Genomic DNA, 22,425 nt, shown 5'->3' with positions numbered 1-22,425 from the left:
GGGAAATTTCGGAGCAATGAGTGAAATATTGATACATTATCTTCTTTATTTTTCCTCAAATTAATTGTGAAAATAGTTGCAGTTTGAAAATAATTGGAAACTAAACATTCATGTTTGAAAAGCAGAATATCTAAGATACTAAGTCTCTAGGAATATTTAGGAATTTTTTTTCGAGTTCCGAAGATCTATCTCTGAAGTAAATCTGTTACCACTGACTTGAACTTGAAAAAGAACCCTAATTCAGAGGTAATTCCAAGGTTTTATTACTGTTATTTACTTAATAAAGAGAAAAATATTTTATTTCGTTGTGTTGCTATGGATTGCAACAATATTCAATATAATCTGTACAATATATTTTTCTTCCGATTCATAACAATTCAATACATTAAGATCTAATTATCAAAATTATTAAGTGAACTATGCTAAACTACATCAATAACATCCGATACTATTTGAAGCATTTATAAACTTTTCTCACAAAACAAATATTGCATTATCTCTAGTATATGTTTAGAACGTACAAATTCAATTTGTTATTCATTATGTAATAAATAGTTTTTCATGTTTATGCTTAAAATTATATTTGATATATTAAACACGAGTTTTATATTTTTCGTATTATGAAGTGTCAACAATTTCAACTGTTAATTTGTGACTTAAAGTTTTATTAAAGATAAAGAATAAATATGGGATTCTTACTACTATTAGAATTCGTCTTAGAAGCACAGAATTAAAGACGTGAATACGCGGCTAGAAATCTACGTTATCCATTTCATCTCAAAGGGGCCAGAATGTTATTATATTTACTGGAGTAAATTCACTGACTCATCTCCAGATTTCCGAAGCTGTTAGGCATAGACATTTTAAATGTTGTACAAATGATTTTCAGTGGTGATTTCAGGTTCATCCCCGGGGTACTTTCTACATATCTGACGTAAAAAGTAGTACTCCAAAAATACTGGTAGTCCACATTAGCATGATTGGAGATATGGTTCGAAGGGGAGGAAAATTTCTTAACATACGGGTAATTCGCCTGGATCATTCCCTGAAACAATCAGTTCTTGAATTCCCTATTGCTATATTGTTAGCATATACGCGCCTTCGGTTCTCCGATCTAATTCTCGATAGGAATTCATGTGATTCAGACCCCACGTTGACCTGTGTATCTGTTTTTTTCTTTAAATAGTAAGCTATTACATTAGTGAGGTAAAGCAAACACACCTGCAGAGGAAAGATGGTAATCATTTTCATAGAATTCAATATCATGCATCAATCTCAATATATCAGTTTGTAATCCCAGTGCAACTAGCTTTTTATCTTTTTTTCTTGATTTTTCTACAGTTGTTAATTTAAAAAAAACTTGTTTTCACCTTCAATGATAAGGAACTCGTTTGTGACAAAGACAAGACTAGTTTTCACATCAAAACTATGACAACTAACTAAATGGAACAGGTATTCGGTACTGCTTGAGAATTAAGTTCTTGTATTTGGCAACAATCAAGTAATTCATGCTGGGATTTGTTTGACCATTTGCTTTAGCACTGTCTATATGCCCTTAAACTAATGCGACCTAAACATGATTTATAAATGTAGTATTCAAATAGAAAGTCAGCTTAGTAAATTTAACTACCATCATCATGAAATCTGTTTCCAACAAGAAATATTTATTTTAAATATAGTTATGACAGATTTTGCCGCCCCTCAAAACTTGGCGCCCCATGCAAATGCACGTGTTGCACATATTTTAGAGCTGGCCCTGGATCTCATATAACCTCTGTGCTGAACAGAATGTTAACTCCCAACCAATCAACCATCACTATTCTTGAATCAGAGACTATAGATATGATGGAGATTTGCACGATGCGAATCTTAAGAGAGAATAAGAGGGTACTTGACATAATTTCTCGTTGTTCACTAGATCTCGGGAACTATAAGGGATAGGAATATGAAATTTTCTGTAAATCTTCTCCTTGAACCCTAGACGGAAGGGTCTTGCGAAATACAAAATCTAAGGGAATAGGCGATTTTTTTTTTTAACCTTTGCCAGATTTTCGAAACCGTTGGGCGTAGGAAATTGGATTTTTATACAAATGTTCTCCTAAATTCTAGACTACAGAGAAGACGGGATTTTGTGAAATTCAGCATCTAATAGGGTATAAAGGAGGTTAAGCATTTTCTCGTTCTAGGAAGTAGAAATTTTGTACCACTGTTCTCTATATACCCTGAAAATAGAGTTTGCTACTGCGAAGGATAGAAGAGATTAAAAGTTCGGCTATTGTTTAGCTTTTTTTTTGGGGGGGGGGGGGGAAGGCAACTTTTTCACCTACTTTTTTGCGATATTTCGATTCGGTCGTTTTATGGTTTCATACGTTAAATTAGGATCTATAGTATAAGTAATGGTAGTAGTAGTAGTAGTAGGAGGAGGAGGAGGAAGAAGAATACGGGTAGTAATAGTAGTAGTAATAGTAGTAGAAACGGGTTAGAAGCCTTGCAGGGGTTCGTTGGCGTCTGCACTTGACATAAAGTGGGCATTCACTTCCACTTACCTTTACCTACTGCCTTTAAAAAAAAAAATGTGTACGATACTTTCTCAACACTATCAACTGATTTATCCTGTAAATCATCCTGTTTTTCACTAATTTTGGCCCCCCATTCCTAAACAATTACCAAAAGATCTTCCATTATTCTTATCAGATTTATTTTGAAATGCTGAGCCCCAAGCAAAAAGTTAATCTGACTAAGTTTCAAGAATGGGAAAAGACATTTGAGGTTCAGTTTGAAAAACTTTGTTTTGCTGGACAAGACTTTTGTATAAATAATTTTCAGTAAACGTGAGAATCTTCTGATTTCAAGTATATGAAAATTACGTGTTTTAACTTTGCAAGAATATATTTATGAGCAGCTGTAAAATTAATTAAATAAACAATCAAAAAAATGAATTTTGGACCATGAAATAGGTTGAGTCGATCGATTTGCTGAATTGGAATTGCCTGCAAACGATTTGACTCGTTTTTGCCGGTGTAAATAGTTATTTGCAGAATTTATAATTCTACTTGGATCAACAAGCACCTCGAACCAAATTAAGTTTGCTTTCGTAATGTTTTGTGGTCTTTTTTATTCACAGATGTCAACATCAAATGTAGATACCATAGTCAGTGACTCTGCGGGAGATGAAGATCCTATATATAGAGCAATACTTCCTGGGTAAGTGTTAACCTATGCATAATTATTAAATCCCTTCACTCAAGGCACGTACGCAGGAATTTATTTCGGGAGTGGTCCAAAACTTTTCGAAAGATCCAAATTTAATGTGAGGATGAATTAAATAAAAGTTTGTAAAATCACCCCTAAAATCCTGAAAGTCAGGATTTTAGAGAGAGAGAGTCCGGACTCCATGTCCAATACCCTGCGTATATCCCTGCTTCACCCTGTTTACTTAATTTATTCAGAAGGATGGGTCAAATCAAACTCTGTGGAAGTCGCTAGAAGGAAAGAGATGTCCAAACTTGGTAATACCTTTCATCATTGATAAACACTTTTCCCAATGTCATGGCTCGGCTCAAGAATTCTTGTCGTTGGTGGTGAATACAGTCGATGATCGATGATTCACCAGCTATTGCACATCTTGTTGTGATGGAAATTAGAACGTATTCAAACTGTTCTTCAGCTCTCTGAATACATGGAAATCAGGTGAGAAATTGGGAACAGAACAAGGATGTAGGCTGTATGGGTCATCTCTAAATGGCGCGTGCTTGGCTATGTGAGAACTATCGTTATCTTGAATGAGAATAAACATTTGTTACGAGACCTCGACTCTTGGTTTTGGTCTTCTGTCACAACCATATGCGTGTTAATATATTCATTGGTATTGACGATTTCAATTCACTCCCTCAAGTATACAAGCCTGCCATTATGTACAGGCACACTGACATGGGCGGAGTTAGGAATTGTCTCCTGGGAGGCAGACATTTTGTCTGTTGGGGGGCAAGGTAAATACAAATGAGAATTGAAGGATCTTATAGGTTGCATTTTTATTTTTTGCCAAAAAGTTGGGGGGCAATGCCCTCCATAGCTCCGCATATGCACACTGAGCACGTTCCTAATGTTATAACGTACGTGGAAGGAAAAACGTCCCTAACCTACAAATAAAAAAAAAAGTTAAAAATAAATTATAATGATTATGATACATGCGAGGTGCGCCCCTTATTTGTCTATTCTTTATAACCATATAATCTTTCAGCAACAATAGTGCGAGGAAAAGTGGGTCCTGTTGTGTACCAACTTGACGAACTTATTAATTCATCATAGTAAGGTACGCGCGCTAGTCACCCCTCTTTCTCTGGAAGGGCGCTTGCTCATAGTGTTACCAGCGCGTTGTTATCAAATACGTGCCTACGTTGATAGGACAGCTTCGTTTTCTCTGTTTCTGGCGAGTTTCATTTGGCTTCCTCTTATATTAATGATAGCTGCTCGTATACAGTGTATTTCGAAATAATTTCTAAAATTCTCATACAGAAAGCGTAGAAATAACACGCACAACAGATACATTAAAAAAAATGTGTTGAAAATAATGTAAGATATGACTAAATTAACTGTGTAGTAAAACATTTTGTAACTGCTTATTTGTGATATAAAAACATTTTAATTAGTAGAATTAGGAAGAAAGGAAAATATTCATTATTCAGGAAGGATCATAAGAGAAAGAACAGTGCATGTAGTTAATATGGAAATTATTATTATTATTATTATTATTATTAATAATAATAATAATAATAATAATAATAATAATAATAATAATAATAATAATAATAATAAGAAGAAGAAGAAGAAGAAGAAGAAGAAGTATTCTGCCTCTTAGCAGGTTCTGGGACTTTTTTTTTAAGTTTGGACCTGGAAGTGTTTATTCCACTTTTGTCGATCTTCAGTTTCCTCTTTTAACTCCCAATATTTTCTTCTATTTTTCAAATCATCGATCAATTGTGTTCTTCTTCCTACTCCTCGCTCTCCTTCCATCTTTCCTTCTATAGCAGTAATAAGAAGAAATTTCTTCACAAGATGTACCCAATCTAATTGGTCTTCCGACGAAGGATGCTTGGTTAAAGCGTCCTCTTCTCTCCTATTCGCTTTAGGGCTTCGATTTACCATAGACCATATAAACCAAGGATCTTATAAAATAGAGGATGTGCCCTTTCAACAAAATCTTGAAACCATACGTCACAATTTCGCCACTCCTACTCTGCCCATTCCGCCCAATAGGATCGCAATGTTTTGAGCCAACAATCATGGCGGAAACGAAAGTAGCCAATCAGACGATGGCAGAAACGAGAGTAGCCAATCAGACGTACCGATGCTCGGTTGTTTTTTGGCTTCATCGATTTAATAGGATGAAGATACATATGGGCAGATCCTCTATTTATAACATCCTTGATATAAACACTTTTCATTAGATGAGTCGTATAATGTTCCTTTTTCTCTTCTTTCTTTGTTTCTTTTCTTTCTTTTTCTTTTTGAAAAATGGCACAACAATTGAACGTAAAGGTTAAATACGTTAATGCAACTGTACCCATAGGAGTTCATAATATAATAAAGTTCATGGGGCACTTTATTATATTAATAATCAAACAATCTGCAAGAATATCGATTATAACTTTAATATGTGCATGGAACTTTCATCGGTTCAGCTGTGCTAACGTATTTAACTGTTATATCCTGAGCTATTTTGCCATGTTTTACAAATACAGTTTTTTTTTTTTTTTTTTTTTTTAACTTACGGATTTCTTTTGGATCTAGAATTTTTAACTAATGTCGGATTTTCACGCGGTTTGTGCCAAATGATCAAGGAAGGATGGGAGATTTGTGGGACTATGTTTACTGATTTAAATTCATCCGGGACAATATCGACCACACCTCACGAAAAACAGCAAATATTCGCCAGTGTATCCTACAATTGGAATGAGGTTTTGGATTTTTGAAACGAAACTGCAGAATACAAATTAAGTGTTAGTGAGAATACAAATTAGATGTTAGTGGCAACACCCATAAATCAGATATTGAATAGCTATAGCCAGGCCGGTAGCAAGCCGAAAAAATTAGGGGGGGGGCGGTAGAAGTTAAGGGGGCCCGATCCAACCATACTATAGTTCATCACGATATTATAGTTCATTTTGCAAACCTACCGTGAAAATTTTAGATGGGGCCGGTAAAAATTTAAGGAGGGCCCGGCCCCCTTGATACGGGCTTGGCTATAGCCCCTTTCTTGCGACAGAGGACGCAGAGATTTGTTGGGTGACCGAATTAGTCGATAACTGACACGTTCCATAACACCTGCCTGCGGGGTCCGATACTTCCCTGTCTCACTCAGAAGCCAGGGGTGCCCACAAGGGGGGGCTATGACGCAAACTGCGTCATTGAAATATTGTGGGGGGGTTAAAAATCCATATAAATATGTTTGATGGGGGGGGGGTAAAATTAATCGAAAAGAAGATTTTTTTCATGGAAGAACACCTACGGATAGACACTTGGGGGGGTGCGTCATGGACATAAGGGGGGGTGGGCACCACTGCAGAAGCGATCCTGTTTCTTCCAATTTATTCACTAGCGACCATATTATGTTTCTGTCTGGGGCAGAACATGAGACAAATCTATTTCTAAACGACCTTTGCGTAGCAATAACAGATTCCTTCTGCAAAAACTTTTAACGATAAACTGATGTTGTTGCAAAGAGTACATTATTATCACTGTGTCATGATCATATACTCACACAGTAGCACACAACTGTACAGCAGAGTTCCCATTACAACAGCCCAGTTTCCTGTTTCTTATTGACTTTGGCGAGGTTGCCATCTAACGAAGAAGTTTGAATCTCCACACCGCATCGCTTCTTATTCCAGTTGTAAGGTACACTGGCGAATATTTGCTGTTTTTCATGAGGTGTGGTCGATATTACCCCGAATGAATTCAAACCAGTAAACATAGTCCCACAAATCTCCTATCCTTCCTTGATCATTTGGCACAAATCGTATGAAAATCGGACTTCAGTTAGAAATTCTAGACCCAAATAAAACTCGTGTTTTTTTTTAAATCACCCTGTAGCTTCACAAGCGCGAGGTGTATATATAATGAAAAATATTTATGTCCCATGTTAAATCAATGCTTTTAATTGTACTCTTTCCTGATATTTTTTTCTCCATGAAGAGGAAAATTCACAGTTTTCGGATTTTCCCTTAGTTTTACCACAAATCCTACGTTTGTGTCAAATTTTAAGTACCCATGTCTGTAGGAAGTACCCTATAAAAATCCTAGGTTTTGAATCAAGTAACGTAACTATAATGTAATTTTTGCACTTATCCCTTGGATGTAGAAATTTAAAGTTTTCGGATTTTCCCTTTATTTGTGTCACCCATTCTATGTTTGTTCCAAATTTCAAGTATCCACGGCTACTGAAAGTATCCCATAGGTTTTGAATCAAATGACGTAACAGTAGGTTAAAATATAACTTTCCCCTGGCTCCTGATTTTTCCTCTTGGAGGGGGAAATTTCCAGTTTTCGGATTTGTCCCTTTAGTTGTATTACAAATACTACATTTGTGTCAAATTTCAAAGTTCTATGTGTACAAGAAATATCCCATAGATTTTGAGTTGAGTAATTTAATTTTGACCTTGTCCCCTAATTTTCTCCCGTGGAGGAAGAGATTTCCAGGCTCTGGATTTTCCCTTTACTTGTATCACAAACCCCACACTTGAGCCAATATTCTAGTTTCTAGTGGAAACGGAGTAGCCAATAGCTTTTGAGTCCATTGATGTAATTTTGGCATTGCCCCCTCATTTTTCCCCTTAGAGGGGTAAATTTCTAGTTTTCCAATTTTTTCCCTTTACTTGTACCACAAACCATACTTTTGTGCGAAATTTAAAGTTTGTATATGTATAGAAGGTATCCTTTAGGCTTTGAGTGCAATGATGGAATTTTGGCATTGTTCCCTAATTTTCTTTCTTAAAGGGAAATTTTCAGTTTTCAGATTTTTTTCTTTATTTGTAAAACAAATCCTACGCATGTGCCAATTTCAAATTTTGACTCTGCAAAAAGTGTCCTATATTTTTTACGAGTGAGTCCCAAAATTTTAGGCTTTCTCAGGATTTCATGACCCTCTGTCTCCTAAACGGTTCCAGTGAAACTTTATACTAAATAGACATGACCTGGTAAAGGTTAATGACGGAACTAATTTTCGTTGCACCATCTTCAATGGAAGCAAAGTTATGGACTTTCGCAAAATGTTAAATTCCTTCGTGTAATATATTCACTGCGTCCTTCAACCAGAGAAATTGGCTGGAGCACTGTCGTGCGCCTTGATTCATTCCTCGTACAAGGTATGATCAAAAAGTATGGTGAATATAGTTGCACAGTGCCATCTTTCAATGTTGTATGCATTTCAACTAGTTAGTCCGGTAGCGTAAACCTTTGGTACAGTCAATATCGAGTTTGAACGAGTTGTACTTGGCTTCCAAAGGTAGAAGAGTGAGGACATGTTAAGAGTGTCTGTCGCACACCAACATTAAATTTTGTTCTCAACAGCAAACAAAAAGTGCCAAAGAAGCTCACGAAATGTCAAAATCAGTGTATGCCGATGAAACGGTGGCATTGAAGACTTTTACAAGTAATATGAACGATTCAAAAGCAGCAAAGAGTCAATTGAAAATGAACAATGATTGAAACGTCCTTCGAAATCAAAAACAGATGAAAACGTGCAAACAGTGGCACAAATGATTTGTTCAAACAGACGAATTACTATTTGATTGCTTTCCGAAGAACAAAACATCTCGTACGGATCCGTGAAAAGCATTTTAACCGCCTATTAAATGGGCAAATTGCTTCATTCTTCACCATGAAAACACACCGTGCTACACATTCCTTTTGATCCGCGAGTTTTGGACCGAAATTCTGTGTTCAAATTCGCTATGCTTTCCAGATATATCACCATGCAACTTGTAGCTCTTCCCAAAAATTAAAACCGTGCACCATTTCATTCATCTCTCATCATCACCGTCTCCTTTAGCCTAACCGGCATAACCGTGGGACGTAAAATTCAAAAATTTCATTTTATTTTTTTAAAGGAAAACGTTTTCACACCATTCCTGACATTGCAAGCGCTACGACAGAGCAGCTGAACGCCCTTCCGAAAGCTTTCCAGAAAGACTTCCGATCATGAATTCAACATTGAGATAAGTGTATTGCTAGCCAAGGACAGTATTGTAAAGATTAAATCAAATTCTATGTGAGCTTATTACTTTGTTTCTAACAAAATTATCCAATATATATATATATATATATATATATATATATATATATATATATATATATATATATATATATATATATATATATATATATATATATATATATATATATAAATCACATTTAGTATACCCTATATTTCATATAAACTAATTATTTGCTGAGCAAAACTATATATTTTCATTAAAATTCAACATGTGTTACAGTTTCGCCAACTAAGTCTTTGGCTTCATCAGACATCTAGTTTGAATCTTAATGAAAATATATAGTTTTGCTCAGCACGTAATTAGTTTATAAGCGTTCAAAAAGTCACTATACACCTGAATTGTCACATATTCAAAGCAACGAGAAAATTATTTTACTCAAAATTTATTATATTTTATGGCATAAAAGCACTATGTACAGGGCGTAGCATATACACACACATTTTCACAGCAAATGTTGGAAATGTCCCCCATGAGCCTCCAAACATGAGACTTGCAACGATCCAGGTGTATAGAGACTTTTTGAACGCTCTGTATTTAATTATAACAAAGCAAAGCTTCTACTTATTTAACCTATATTTCAATTTTGAGGTAAAATGTGTTAGATATTCGAAAAAAAAAAAGTACAAAGACTTTTTCGATTTTCTTTTGTGATTGGAATATATTTATCGTGCACTTTCTTGTGTATCTTTAAACTTTGATAAATTCTCCTACAGTGTATATCAATTTATAATTTTTAAATTATTTAATTATATAACATTAAAAATAGTGTTTTAAATCTAAAACTTCAATGTAACTAGCGTTGCCCACGAGACTAGAATTACCATGTTTCTAGTCTCATCGAGAATTTAAACATGTACACTCATATCCAAAATTATTGTCGCATGTCTATAAATATGTTGTTGTAGGAATATAATTTGATAACGAATTCGCCCGGTATTTCTTATAATGTTAGTACTGTATGTTTATAATCGGCAAAGACATGTATGTGGTAAATTTCATGTTAAAAGAGCAGTAAATAAGAACAATAAAACGAAAATAAAACTTTCTTGTCCATTTAGCAATATTTTGTTTTACTCATTCTAATTTTCATATTTATAATTCTTTTCCTATGAAATTTACCACAAATATACATTTTCCGATTATACACGTAGTATCAGTATTAAAAATGCCCTGCAACATCATTATCACATTATATTCTTACAAGAAGACAGTTATAGGTATGCGACAATCATTTTGGACATGAATGTACATCTAATCTCGATTCTTCGTTACTATGTTTCACGTCTTGTTTTGTATATAAAAATAAATTTCTCATCTTCATGCTAAAGTACTCGCGCCGAGTCGTGAAGCTTGGGCTCTAAACCAATCATAGAAATATTTTGCTTGAACTCTAACACATCGGAAAACTTCGGCACAATTCGTGGAGCCGCTTCCCGAGCGCACATTTGGGGAAAAGTCAAACAGCTGAAATTCTCCAACAATGTTGCCAAACTTTGATGACATAGTAAATGAGTATATAAAAAAGGCATTTAAAAATTACCAATAATAACAACACTGCACAACAATAACCACTGTAACAACTATTCTAAAGCGGTAACAATAACACGAATAGTAACAACGCAAATATACCGCAACAAAAAAGAATTAACAAAACGGAACTTGACGCCAATCCGACAACACTGTACTCTCGGGAGATGTTTTCCGTGTAGCGCGAGAGACGACACTGACAAAATTTGATGGGTGGGGGTTGACGACCGGAACATACCCTCGCGTTCTATTGGGTGGTGAAATCGGTAGATCTAGGTCAATCTTCACGACTCGGCGCGAGTACTATAGTGTTTAGCATAATTTACAGAGATAGGGATAATTTACTGTGGGGCTGTGCTTCACTTAGTACTGTTGACTGTGGATTTGGTTGACAATTAATTTAAGTCTTTCATTTCTAGGTTATCTGATGCTACTATGCCTCGTTCTCCGGTCATACCGAAACTCAGCTGGAAGATGTCAATAGATAATAGTGAAGAAACAACTCAACAGGCTATTTTCGACGATGAGACGTATGACTCCGACGCTACTCTTTTTAGTCCTATGGACAAGATGAGTCAAGCATTACAAGCGGATGAGAATATGGAATCTAAAGAGAACACTCAGCTTACACCAGATTTATTTGCAGATTACTTTCCTATAGATGATACGGAAGTAGTTCCTAACTCACAATCGGCAGAAACGTGTCAAGCTACTGATTCCATCTTCATGTCAACACAGGAAACGTATGATACCTTTTCGTCTGTTGTTGTTGACAATCAGTTATTAACCGACTTACAGATGATGCTAAATATATCCTCCAATACAAATGATATTAATATTAGTACAAGTTTTCCTGAAGTAGAATCACAAAATGACGAAATGGGTAAGAGTAATGTTACAGTGAGTGACATTCAAAACAAACTGGTAAATAATAGTGCAGATGCTGATATAAGCACTGAAGTTCTTAATGAAAGTTTAAATGTATCAAAAGACACAAGGCAAGTTAGAAGAAGAAGAAAGAAGGGCAGACGAAGACCAAAGACCCGGCAGATAGTCTCAAAACCCAGTGAACGCAATGTGGCTACTGTGAAGCTTAGAGGTACGTATATACATAAATTATCAACGGTGAATTCACAAAGTGTGAAGTTGCCATTATCATTAACATCAATACGAAATAATCACTGGAAAGATTGTACCAAAAAAAATTTAACTTTGATAAAGTATAAATTTTATCAGAAGCCATATTGAATCTACCTTTACTGCACACACATAAATTCGTTAACAGTTTCGTTCGCTCCTAGGCTTATATAACAAATTCCAGCTGCCTACCAGTTTAGTGCATTTTAAAACATATGTGTCAAAGTAGCAGGAAAGAATGTGGGCATGTGAAGTACAGGGTCCGGCAAAAACACCTCCCGTATTTGGAAAGGGCGCGGTGTGAGTTGTGCTGGAGATACGGTGGCGGAGGGAGTATCTATTGATCGATATACATGTGATTTTCGGTAGTAGGAATGGCATGGCGAGGTGAGCATCGTGCGTTTTTTGTTAAGTATATTCAGAATAGTGGTTCTGAGATTACTACACCGTGGGCATTTCGCATTCGGTTCGGACTTGGCCGACATGATTCTGTTCCGGATAGAAAAGTATTCAAGGTTGGGTACCAAGCTTTAGAGCAACAGGTTCTTCACTGAGAAAAAATCGGAGATTGCTGGGTGGACACGAGTCACATTTTCCAGCGTTGTTACAGTCCGAAGTCTTCCAGGAGTTTTTTTTTTTTTTTTTTTGTCAGTCCAGAACCTGTTGCACCAAAATTTAATACCCAAAATTGATTAGTTTTTCTATCCGGTACAGAATCATGTCGGCCAAGTCCGAACCGATTGCTAAATGCCCGTGGGGTAGTAATCACAGAACCCCCACACCGAATATACTCCTCCACAAGAAAACGCACGATGTTCACCGCGCCACGCCATTCCGACTACTGATAATGGTATATATACCGCTATCAATCGATATTCCCTCCGCCACCGTATTCCCGCCACAACTCGCACAGGACCCTCTCCAAAATAGGGAGATGTTTTTGTCGGGTCCTGTATATGGAAAATAAATGTTTAGATATTATGTCTTAAGATAAGTACAATTCATTTGTTGGTATTGTTTGGTTAGAATTGCTACAATATTACTGAGCTATGTTCTGGCTTCTTCCGTTTGCATTAGTAAGTTATTCCAAGTCCTACTCAGGATTAGGGTCGAAAGTGTTAACTTACAAGGGAACCTTCCGAAAATGATAGTTGCAGTGAAAGATGTGACCTATGCCAATTGAAAGAGCTGTAACAGAGATGAGCATTCCCAAAAAATTAGCTGCCCATAGGTTCAAGAAATATAAAGGGTGGAAGTTCGGGAAACAGCAAGGCTGGCTGGACAAGGGGGAAAAGTGCAAATTCCACAAAAAAGGGGGGGCACGGCAAAATACAATGCTGACAAGTGATGTAGAAAGAGACTTGCCACAACATGGAACAAATGAAGGCCGCCAGTGGGGTTAACAGTGTTGCCAACTGCAATGAAAAGTACATGTTTTGCAAAGAGCACTATATGAAGTGAGTGCAATATTCAGTGTCAATCTGTCATGTAGAACATAAGATATGACGTGTATAATCAGTGGTACAATCTAACAAAAGAAAATAGAAAAAACAGAAGTACGAAAAATATGGAAAAGACGAAGTTGGCCGTAATGCGCCACATTTAATCACGAGCTGTGCATATTAGAATGAACAAAGCAAGAAAGCACCAACTATGCAGGAAACCGACGTACCTAGAGTCGAAAAGAAAAACGAGTTCCAAAGTTGGCAGCACTGGCCATAAAAATCCAGACAATTCTAATATAGTTAGGCCACTCGCTTCACAAAAAGGAAATTCCGGCAACAGGCATTAGCCTTCGCATCATTTGTACATGCTCGTCCACATTGTACGTGCAATTGTTCGATGAGACTATGGTCCAAACAGAAGATACATTTGCAGTGAGCACAGCGGAATACTGTCAATCCGTCACACATGGTACAATGATTGCCAGTGAATGTCTCGAAACAGTACTCTAGAGGTGTCGGAACCTTTGGTGGTCTTTCTATCACATATCCACACCTGTAGAAAGCAAATATAATCAAAGGCTTGATCTGCTGTGTGTTGCTGTCTGCAGTACTATCACCGCCTATATGTTATATCTAGAGTATCCCACCTAACTCTGCGACTGAAATAGTTTCAAAGCGAAAAAAATGTGACACATCGAGTTGTTCAGGAATGTACCCATGTCAGCGGGCGACAAACTTTTGTGAGACGCAAGTGCCCCATCATAGGGTCCCAGGGGCCAACTTAAAAATTTCAAATAGCACCATCGGTAGAGTTATATTTCTTTCGATAAATCTTGGAATATGCAACAACGCATATCAGAAATATTTACTATATGGGATTTCAAAATGGCCGCCAAAAATATCTGCTGGGTGACAAGAACAACGTGCATTTTTGGCGTCCATTTTGAAACCCGTGCTTCATATAGCAAATTTTTTTTTTTTTTTTTTTTTATAGACGGTGTTGTATCTATCCAGAGAAATATCATCCGCCCCTGTTCCCATTTGAAATGTTGCGGTTGACCCTTGAGCCTTATGATGGGGGCCCTGGGGGACTTGCTTCTTACAAAGTTCTCTTGGCCCTCGACATGAGTACATTCCTGTGCAATTGGATTTGCAAAATCTCTTTTTGCTTCGCAGCAATTTGAGATCACATTATTCGATGCCATGTTAAGGCAGCACATATTTGTGGCGGCCAGTTTGAAAAACATGTTTCATATAACGAATGTTTCCTATATATGTTGTTGCACATTCCATGATCAATCGAGAAAGGTAACACTCGGTCCCTGTTTCCATTTGAAAATTTGAAGTTGGCTTCTGGGGCCCTATGTTGGGGATCCTGGGGGCACTTGCTTCTCACAGACTTTTATCACCCCCTGACAATGGTACATTCCTGCCCAACTGGATCCGTCACATTTTTGTTCGTTTCTCAAATCTTTCAGGTCACAAAGTTTGGTGGGACACCCTGCATATTCCCACATACGACCCAACCATGACACAATGTTTACTTCTATTATCGGTTGTTGGCTCAACCCAACCATTTCATGTTCCCCGACTTGACATTGCCTCAATCACTTTAACATTGATGCATTCCGAGTGATGCCTGTTGCCGGAATTTTCTTTTTCTGAAGCGAGTGGCCTAACTATATTAGACTTGTCTGGATGTCCATGGCCAGTGTTGCCAACTTTGGAACTCGTTTTTCTTTTCGACTCTAGGTACGTCGGTTTCCTGCATATTCGGTGCTTCCTGTTTTGTTCATTCTAATATGTACAGCCCTGATCAAATGTGGCGCATTATGGCCAACTCCGTTTTTTCCGTATTTTTCGTACTTCTGTTTTTTCTATTTTCTTTTGTTAGATTGTACCACTGATTAGACACGCCATATCTTATGTTCTACATGACAGGTTGACACTGAATATTGCATTCACTTCATATAGTGCTCTTTGCAAACATGTACTTTTCATTGCAGTTGGCAACACTGTTAACCCCACTGGCGGCCTTCATTTGTTCCATATTGTGGCAAGTCCCTTTCTATACATCACTTGTCAGCATTGTATTTTGCCGTGCCCCCTTTTTTTCGTGGAATTTGCACTTTTCCCCCTTGTCCAGCCTTGCTGTTTCCCGAACTTCCACCCCTTATATTTCTTGAGCCTATTGCTATGGGCAGCTAATTTTTTGGGAATGCTCATCTCTGTTACAGCTCTTTCAATTGGCATAGGCCACACCTTTCACTGCAGCTATCATTTTCGGAAGGTTCCCTTGTTAGATTTAGTGACAGATCTTCAAGACAATCACATCTTTAAAAGTTTCAAATTGAATGCTTCTAGATAAGCCAAGAAACCTTACATACCGTTCTAACTCTTGTATATAATATCCCTTAGTTTGGAGCAATGAAATTTAACTTTTTACCGAAGTCACTTACCTCAAGACCCGCCACTGTTTAAATGAAAAAGTAAACCTGTCATCAAAATACGAACTCCATTTTTGTCTCCAATATGAACTCCATTTTTGAGTTTTGTCTCCAATATGATTGTTTCATCTCAGTTAGCAGCAGCACTGGCGCAAATCCCGGGGGGAAGAGGGGGATATGTCCCACTCAATCTTGGAACTGGGGGAATTGTCCCCTCCCCAATAATCCGATTTGAAATGTGTTTCTTGGGGAGACATCGCTTGATATTTAATATCCAACAGGTTTACCTCAGAAATCAGATTCATCTACCGTAATATGAGTCTCATCCCCCAAGAATAACCCTCAATTCTGCCCATCTCCTAATGTTGAAGACAAATCAGCTCCCCTGATCCTCCACAGCATTGTTCTTCAACTTCATAAATATTTTGAACATCGCCCCCCCCCCCAAAAAAAAAAAAAAATAATAATAATAATAATAATAATAATAATAATAATAATAATAATAAATAAAATGAACGGTCTTACCTGCCCACCCCCCCAATGTTGAAGACAGATTTGCACCGCTGAGCTGCAGTGCATAATCGTGGGACATTAAACAAAAAAATGACTTAAAATCATGTTATATATGCATGCTATATTAATATATGCAATAATCTATGTAATTTATGGCATTAAATCGTGTAAGGGGATGGTTAATTAGCTTTCAGAACATACTTGAGACCAACTTCGGAGTATGAATAGTTTGATTCTATATTTTACGTATTAGATTTCAGCTACTCTCAACTCTCTTGCCAATAGAACGTATGAATAGGTTACATACGTTCTATTGGCAAGAGAGTAGAAAGTAGTAGAGTTAGTCTTGCATTGGACCTAAATGTTATTTTTGCTATGTGTTTCATTTGTTTGAAGTTTAATTTCTCTTGTCGGTATCGAGACTGAAACATAAGGCAAATAGTTTCGTAGAGTTATAAATACAGGGGATTTTCCCAGAGATTCAAAATTCGCCCTGGAAGATTACTTGCATTTAGCTCTTATGTTCCATGGATTTATTTTTTATATGCAGTAAAGAGTTGGCTTACCACCACCAAAATGGGTTGTTTATACATTAGGCATAAAATGAAAAAAACTACAGAATATGTATTAAGTTACCCTTTTTGACATAAAACGACCTCTTCCATATTTTTCGAGCACTCTCACCCAGCTTATATATTTATATTGCAGTAATAGCTCATATTTATTTATTCACAATGGCATGCAACTTATGCTAAATTGAAAGAGAAACTCAACACATTTTATTGGCTATCATAGCTGATGTTTAGTTATGCACTACGCCGTTAGGGCGACAGTAAATTAAAACAGCAAGAAAACAAAGACAGGAGTGTATTTTGTGTTCTCCAGTTTCACGTAAAACAGTCTGTTGTTAGTGTTCAACGAAATTTCAGGTCGAAGTTCGGGTTAGATCCATCAAGTAAGCACACAATTCGGAAGCGGTACAGACAACTTAAAGAAAGTTGGTCTATCTAGATCTGCAAGAAAAATTAAACAGAACGGCCGGAAGTTGATGAGGAAACACTTGATCGTTGATCCTGTGCGTGCGACTGTAGCCAGATCATAAAAAACAAACAGTTCATACAAGCAAGAAATTAAACTTGAAGCAAACAACAGTATGGAATATTCTGCGAAAACGTTTGAAATTTCACCCATACCGATGAAAATTGTTGCAGGTTCTTAAACCTAATGTCAAGGTTAAGAAACGTGAGTTCTGAGTTACGATGTGAAAAGTTATGCGAGTTATGTTTAGTGATGAGTAGGGCTCGGAACTTGAAGATCTAAAAAAAAATACCTAAAAAGAATTTATAAAAAGACCAAAAAATATCTGAAAAAGAACCTAAAAATTGGAAAAAATTACTAAAAAATAAGATTCAATTTAATTAGAATTACATATTTAATGAATATAATGCTCAAGAAATACAAGCTTCTGGTAGCCTAATGGTCTGTCCTTCTTCCACAAACTGAAGTACAAACTCAAATAAGAAAACTTTCTCCACCCTCACCACCCCCTTGCTGAAGGACATTGTTACGCCTCCTCATCTGACTTGTGATTGTTGCAGATCTGGTCTTATCGTTGAAGAATGTCTTATCATTGGAATTTTCTTTACTAAAGAAAAAATTTTTAAGAGGTTGGCCATTCGAGTTAATGGCCAGAAATTTATTGTGGAAAGATGAAGTGCAAAAAAAAAAAAAAAAAAAAAAAAAAAAAAAAAAAAAAAAAAAAAGACGTTAAGACCTATGAAAAGCTTTAAAAAGACCAATAAACAAAAAAAACGCCGAAAAAGGCAAAAAAAGACATAAAAAGACAAATAAAATCCACCATTTACTGGGCTACAGTGACCCAAAATGAACATATGTTAAGCCTCGTCTTCGGGCACTCGTAAAAAAGAATTTTCTCAACTTTCGGGCCCTAGTGATGAGGCTACCTTCCAGTTTTTGGGGAAAGTAAACAAACAAAATACGAAGATCTTGTCTTTGGAAAATCTTCATGGCTATGAAGAACATTATCTATTATTCCCCCAAGGTGAACGTGTTTTGTGCACTCACCCGTAAAAAAGTGTATGGATCTGTGTGTTTCAGAGAGGACACTGTAAACGATCTTTCCTACCTTCACATGCTGCAGACATATCTTTTTCCCGCAGATATGAGAATATGGAAAATTTATTTTATAGGAGTATGGGTCACCCTCACATTGACATCGTGATGTCAGGATAGAACTCAACAGAAGGTAGCACCAAATCAATGGATAAGACGAGCTAGTCGTAAAGATCAGGTTCGCATTTCTTGGCCGAACCCGTGTGACTTTTTTGTGGGATTTCGTTAAAAACCAAATGTATCATCCACCCCTACCTAAAAATTTACCTGATCATCGTGCATTGTGAAAGCAGTTTCATCTATGAACTCTGAGATGTTAGAAAGAGTGTGGCAAGAATTAGACTATCGGATTAATGTGTGCCGATGCCGAATTACAAAAGGGATTCATATTGAGATCTTTGACGTAGAACATAACACATATGTATTTTTTTTAAAAATAGTTTATCTTTCATTTAACATAAGTTGCAGGGGTAAAAGTTAGGGGAACGCAGGAGGACGTCGTCTCCCCACTTCCAGAAAATATCCCTCTAATTTCTAAAAAAATTACAATGAGCAAAGATAGGCACGGGGGACGGCGTGGCGTCATGCGTCCCCGTACCTTTTCAGATCCACTTTCACCCCTCCCTGATAAGTTGCATGCCATTGTAAACAAATGAAGGTGAGTTTTTAAACTTTGAAATCGGGAAGATCATTTACAACAGCTTTATATATATTGCTTGAATCGAACTCAGCCTCCTGCACTAACGGACAAACCGTTAAGCCACGAGAAAGCTCTACTATATCTGTATAGTGCCGCTCTCAAGTATATTAAGTGTTATAATAATTTTACACCAGTAGAGCATAAATTCTAGACGAATTTCCATGTAAGGCTTTACGTCTTAACATTAGATGACCTTGTTAATTCCGAGACAATATTAACTGTACCATTCATTTCGAAGTTTTCTTATATATATAAAACAAATTATTGAAAATTGCATTTATTTCTTTGTATTTCAGGACGAAGAAATACAGTTAGTAGGGTTGTAGAGCAGGAGCATACTGATACATCAGAAAGCAGAAATAAACGTCAACGCAATAGATTGTCTTATAAAGAAATGAGCAGTGGGACAGTATCAGGACATAATACTCAACGCGAAAAGGTATAGTAGTTTATTTAAAATTTAAGGTATATGTCCTTATGAACATGTGTTTCCCTCTCGAAAACCGAGCTACAACTTCATTTTGTACACTCCTGAGAGATTAGATGTAACCAGAACGTTTCATAGGGATGTGCACAGAGATTACTAATGTTTCACCCCCATATCTGGTGCGGGTCGGCCGGAAACGTAAGAAAAACTTTGTCCTGCGCGCCAAACCGGTGCTTTAGGCTACAGTGAGCCCCCGAAATTTTGAAAAAGGGCCAAAATTTACGTCATAAGGTACAAGAAAAAACTTAACGGGATTTGGTGCGGTAGGATGCCCAAAACTAAAAACTGGTCCGTAAGACAAGATTTTCAGGGACTTTAGCCCCATAAGACAAAATTCGAAACAGGGCCAAAATTTACGTCATAAGGTACAAGAAAATTTATTTCGCCATTTTGTTCCTTTCCATGTGCCAATCACCAAAACACTTCGTAAGACAAAATAATTGGGGCCAAATCCCCTTAAGACAAATTTCTTTTAAATAGTGCTAAAATTTACGTCATATGGTACAAGGAAAAACTTAACGGGATTTGGTGCGGAAGGATGCCCAAAACTAAAAACTGGTTCGTAAGACAAGATTTTCGGGACCTTTTGCTCCATAAGACAAGATTCAAAATTCGAAAAAGGGCTAAAATTTACTTCATAAGGTACAAGAAAATTTCTTTCGCCGTGTTGTTTCTTTCCATGTACCTATCAACAAAACAGTTCGTTAGTCGAAAAAATGGAGGCCAAATTCCCTTAATACAAGATTTTTTGAAAAAAAGGTAAAAAATTACGTTATAAGGTACAAGAAAAAAACTTAACGGGGTTTGGTGTCGAAGGATATTGAAATGTAAATAAGAACTGGTGACAGGTTGCGAAGTCATATTCATCATTTCTACTCGTGCCTTCCGTATTTCGCGTTATCTCATGGGCACGTATACTTTGGCTCTATATTGTACAATATCAGTTTACCCTTGCCTTTACCAAAATTGTCCTTATAATACTGACAAATTATCAGTAAGTCACTTTTGATATCAGAGAGTGTGTAGAGAGAAGTTTGCGATGATTATATTTACTGTGTGTTTGTAAGGACAAAACATATTGTACTTATAAATAATATGACTTCTTAAAAATATTACGTATCTATTGGCAATATTCAGTGCAGAAGGAAGTAAACAAACTAATGCTCTTAAGTAGAGACAAAATGATTTATGATTTTATACATAAAGTGCATATACATAAATCTTAAGTCAAAAAGTAATTTCAGATCTGTGTGGATAATTCACGTTACTCAAGAAAAAGAACTACAATTAATAACACAAGATATAATTCTATAGCCCAACTGATTTCCTCGATCTATTGTTCCCAGGAGATATTCTTTTGTTTTATCACTTGCTGCTTTACCTGTTCTAATATTGTAAAGTACATCATCCTAAAGTGCGATGGTAAATGGGTTAGCTGATCCCTCAATTGCATGGCATACTGCCTGGAGATCTGAATTGTCTCGAAGAATTCTAGTTTTCTGAGTTCACTATAATGTTTAATTCTGCCATCTCTTTCAGATAGTAACAATTTCTGATCTCATACTTCTGCTCACAGTGAAACTCAAATGAGCCAAAGGTTGATTTGTCATCGCTGAAATCCCTGTCAGTCTGCTTGCTGAGTCTCTGTTTACGGTTTGTTCTAAGGTTTGATCAAGTGGAGCACCAACAAAGGATATGTTTGAGCGTTTAACCGACAGTCCACAGTTTTGAAGCTGAGCCTTCAACTTAGGATACTTCTCATCGATGTTTTTCAAGTTTTCTTCATATTTAACCATCAATCGAGCATAATTTGAATAGTTTGTGATAAAGAGATTTGTCATCATTGGCAAACAGAAAGTAAAGAGGTCTACATCATTCATTCTTACAAATCTTGACATTTTAAGGAATAGATTTACGTAATCTATGTACATGAACCAAAATTGTGCTGTACAGCCATGCTCACCTGTGCGTGTAGCATTGCAGAATACTTCATATTCAGCAAGAAATTCTTTAATTTCTTCTGGGTATTTATTTGCTGCATAAAAATCTCTATCATGATAGATATTCATCAAATAGACCACAAATCCAGGTGGAATCTCTGTATTAGAGCGATTGAGGAAATGTTTGATATATTGAATTTGTAATGCTACTGCAAAAAGAGAATGGAGAAGTTTGGATGTATTGAAATATCTGTCAGAAACGATCCCTTTGACAGAAGTTTGTGCAAGAACTCCACTTTCACATAGTATATATGAACATGTAGACTCTGATATGATCCTTCCGCACCAAACCTCGTTAAGTTTTTCCTTGTACCATGTGACGTAATTTTTAGCCTTTTTTTAAAAAATATTGTATTAAGGGAATTTGGAACCCATTTTTTTTTACTAGCGAAGTATTTTGGTGATAGGTACATGGAAAGAAACTACATGGCGAAAGAAATTTCCTTGTACCTTATGACATAAATTTTGGCCCTTTTTCGAATTTTGAATTTTTGTCTTATGGGACTAAAGCCCCCGAAAATCTTGTCTTACAGACCAGCTTTTAGTTTCGGGCATCCTTCCGCACCAAACCCAGTTAAGTTTTTTTTTCTTGTACCATATAACGTAATTTTTAGCCAATTTTTAAAAAAATCCTGTTTTAAGGGGATTTGGCCCCAATCATGTTGTTTTACGAAGTGTTTTGGTGATTGGCACATGGAAAATAATAAACTGGCGAAATAATTTTTTTCTTGTACCTTATTTTCTTGTATCTGTTTTTAGTT

The 22,425-nt window shown here is 36.5% G+C and overlaps 1 protein-coding gene across 1 annotated transcript in view; it reads left to right on the top strand.

Moving 5' to 3' along the window:
• The first annotated feature begins 217 nt into the window (after nt 1–217).
• The window catches only part of LOC145672118 (uncharacterized), a 51,692-nt gene continuing 29,484 nt past the window's right edge, over nt 218–22,425 (top strand). Inside the window, exons 1-4 of the mRNA XM_081741396.1 lie at nt 218–246; nt 3,125–3,204; nt 11,222–11,901; nt 19,474–19,616. Coding sequence (XP_081597522.1) covers nt 3,125–3,204; nt 11,222–11,901; nt 19,474–19,616 — 903 coding nt within the window. The 5' untranslated portion in view covers nt 218–246. The remainder of the gene's footprint in view (nt 247–3,124; nt 3,205–11,221; nt 11,902–19,473; nt 19,617–22,425) is intronic.

The sequence above is a fragment of the Thermobia domestica genome, chromosome 15 (genome assembly GCF_964235325.1).
Source record: "Thermobia domestica chromosome 15, izTheDome1.hap1.1, whole genome shotgun sequence".
In the NCBI taxonomy this organism is placed as follows: Eukaryota; Metazoa; Arthropoda; class Insecta; order Zygentoma; family Lepismatidae; genus Thermobia; species Thermobia domestica.
This window is presented reverse-complemented; position numbering and strand designations above follow the sequence as displayed.